Source organism: Eriocheir sinensis, chromosome 49 (assembly GCF_024679095.1).
Source record: "Eriocheir sinensis breed Jianghai 21 chromosome 49, ASM2467909v1, whole genome shotgun sequence".
Lineage (NCBI taxonomy): Eukaryota > Metazoa > Arthropoda > Malacostraca > Decapoda > Varunidae > Eriocheir > Eriocheir sinensis.
The window spans coordinates 12751217-12754275 of record NC_066557.1 but is presented as its reverse complement, the minus strand read 5'-3'; the positions used below and the strand labels follow the sequence as shown (position 1 = coordinate 12754275).

At 41.8% G+C, this 3059-nt stretch overlaps 1 protein-coding gene across 1 annotated transcript in view; it reads left to right on the top strand.

Moving 5' to 3' along the window:
• The first annotated feature begins 1061 nt into the window (after positions 1-1061).
• LOC126981976 (uncharacterized) overlaps positions 1062-3059 on the top strand; it is a 14956-nt gene continuing 12958 nt past the window's right edge. Inside the window, exons 1-2 of the mRNA XM_050833724.1 lie at positions 1062-1199; positions 2680-2797. Of these exons, the coding sequence (XP_050689681.1) occupies positions 2777-2797 (21 nt within the window). The 5' untranslated portion in view covers positions 1062-1199; positions 2680-2776. The remainder of the gene's footprint in view (positions 1200-2679; positions 2798-3059) is intronic.

The window sequence follows — 3059 nt, the reverse complement described above, 5'->3', positions numbered from 1 at the left end:
TTCATATAGTCTGGGCATTCAATTCCGTGGGTCCTTTCCTCCCCTCTGCTCTGCCACACAGTCCCAACTCCTGTCCCTTCCTCTCATATGTTACCATTCAGAATCATGATCCCCGCTGTTATCAGGTAAAATACACAGGACTTACATGCCTGGGACTCACCAAGCAGGCTATGTTGGGGAAGTAGTCAAGGCCACACTCTTCCAGCATGTCAGTGGCCACAGACAGGGGGATGTCACTCATTGCCGCCGAGAATGTTGGGCTTCATTAAAAGAAACTTTTTATTCAGGAATAAAGATGTAATACTTCCGCTCTACAACAGTTTAGTTAGACTCCACTTGGAATATGCGGTACAGTTTTGGTCTCCCCACCATGCAAAGGACATTGCTAAATTAGAAGGTGTTCAGCGTCGGGCAACAAAAATGATCCCTTCCTTGCGCAACAAATCCTACGAAGAAAGGCTTTTCACCCTTAACATGTTCTCTCTTGAGATACGTCACCTCCGAGGAAAACTGATCGAATGTTTTCAACTACTTAATGGTTTCACGAATGTAGACAGAACAAAATTGTTTATGATCGATGACACTTTGCGAACGAGGAACAATGGCATAAAACTCAAATGTAGACAAGTAAATTCAGACTGCACCAAATTTTTCTTCACCAACGTTGTAGTGCGAGAATGGAATAAGCTCCCACCGTCAGTGGTCCAGTGTAACACGATTGACTCCTTCAAAAACAAGCTTGACCGTCACTTCCTTCATCTTAATATCAACTAGAGTTGAAGTGCATCGTTTTTGAGCCTTCTGATCAATGTAGAATCACTTAGGTTTAAGGACAGACCACTTAGTCTGGACCATGGGGTCTGTGTGGTCTGATTTTCTATGTAAATCTATGTAAATCTCTCTCTCTCTCTCTCTCTCTCTCTCTCTCTCTCTCTCTCTCTCTCTCTCTCTCTCTCTCTCTCTCTCTCTCTCTCTCTCTCTCTCTCTCTCTCTCTCTCTCTCTCTCTCTCTCTCTCTCTCTCTCTCTCTCTCTCTCTCTCTCTCTCTCTCTCTCTGCGGTGGCCCACTTCTCTCTCCCTCCATCCGCTATTCACATCCAGTTCTGTGTTAGCCGTTGTGTGTAGCGGTCGTGTCTGCCTGTCTGTCTGTGTCTGTGTGTACATCTGTGTTACGTGTGGTTAGAGGAGACGTGCCCATTGGTTAGTATTTATGTGTCTTTACTCTTTCCTGTACCAAGTATGTATCGTCACCTGCATGCGTGTCTGTACATTTAATTGAACTCTTTCTGTGGTTTTTGTCTTGCCAAACTGCAAAGTGTTATCAGTTTCAGAATTGCTTACAGGTTATATTTCCTCCCCCCTTCCCTTCATTCGTTCATCCCTTTCGCTATCAAACCGTAACGATCTTCCTTGGTCTGTCTTTCCAACTTCCTGTGACTTAAACTCTTTCTGTGGTTTCTGTCTTGCCAAACTGCAAAGTGTTATCAGTTTCAGAATGACTTACAGGTTATATTTCCTTCCCCTTTCCCTTCGTTTATTCTTTCATCCCTTTCGCTATCAAACTACAACGGTCTTCCTTGGTCGTATTTCCACCTTCCTATGACTTGAACTCTATCAGTATTTCCACTTTCCTAGGACTTCAACTCTTCCTTTGCTGGGTTACGGACATATATCCTCCCCCCCTCCCCCCCTGCCTTCGTTCTTTCATCTCTGTCGCTAACAAAATGTAACGGTCTTCCTTAGTCTGTAATTTCATCTTCCTACGACTTGAACTCTTTCTGTATTCCCACTTTCCTACGACTTGAACTCTTCGGAATGGCTTAGCTGGCCCGGTGTTATGGACATGTTCAGCACGGGTAGATATATGGCATCGTCGATACGCGTGTAGAAGGACAAAGGTTCGGCTCTTTAGATTGCTTGTGCTCTTTGTCTGACTCTGTGGCTGTGAGACACGGACACTGAACAGAGACTTGGAGAGGTGGACTGATGGATTTAGAGATAAGTGCCTATGCAGACGCCGCCCCCTCGACCTCCGGCAAAACAGGAATAGTCGCAGTAATAGCAGTAGCAGTAGCAGCAGTAGTAGTAGTAGTAGTAGTAGTAGTAGTAGTAGTGGTGGTGGTGGTGGTGACTGTACATAGTAGTAGTAGTGGTAGTAGTAGTAGTAGTAGAAAAAATTCAGTTTACATTCGTGCATTTCAAAAAATGACAAAAAATAAAATACATAACTTTCACAATAATCGAAAGAGAGAGAGAGAGAGAGAGAGAGAGAGAGAGAGAGAGAGAGAGAGAGAGAGAGAGAGATAACATGACAAACAGTTACGGATAATTGCAGATTAATTACACCTCATTACCACCACCACCACCATCACCACCATCATCATCAACACCATTTTTACCCCGTGTAGGTGTGAAAGAGGAGGAGGAGGACCCGGAACCTTGCCAATAGTAGTAAAATTATTATTATTATTATTATTATTATTATTATTATTATTATTATTATTATTATTATTATTATTATTATTATTATTATTATTATTATTATTATTATTATTATTATTATTATTATTATTATTATTATTATTATTATTATTATTATCATTACTAATATAATCAAAATCCCCCCCCCTCTCTCTCTCTCTCTCTCTCTCTCTCTCTCTCTCTCTCTCTCTCTCTGCAGCTGTGGTGAGAAAAGCAGATTCAACACAGTCACCACCACGACCGCCTTCATAAACAACAACAACAACAACAACAACAACAACAACAGGAGCTTCAATATGTTACTCCCACTCCTGTTCGTAAGTATAAGTAATAATGATAATAATAATAATAATAATAATAATAATAATAATAATAATCATAATAATAATAATAATAAGTAGAAGAAAACGAAGATGATGAGGAAGGGGAGGTGGAGGAGGAGGAGGAGGAGGAGGAGGAGGAGGAGGAGCTAGGAGGAGGCCGCAGTGGAGGGGAAATTCCCGTTATGTGTGTGTGTGTGTGTGTGTGTGTGTGTGTGTGTGTGTGTGTGTGTGTGTGTGTGTGTGTGTGTGTAAGAGT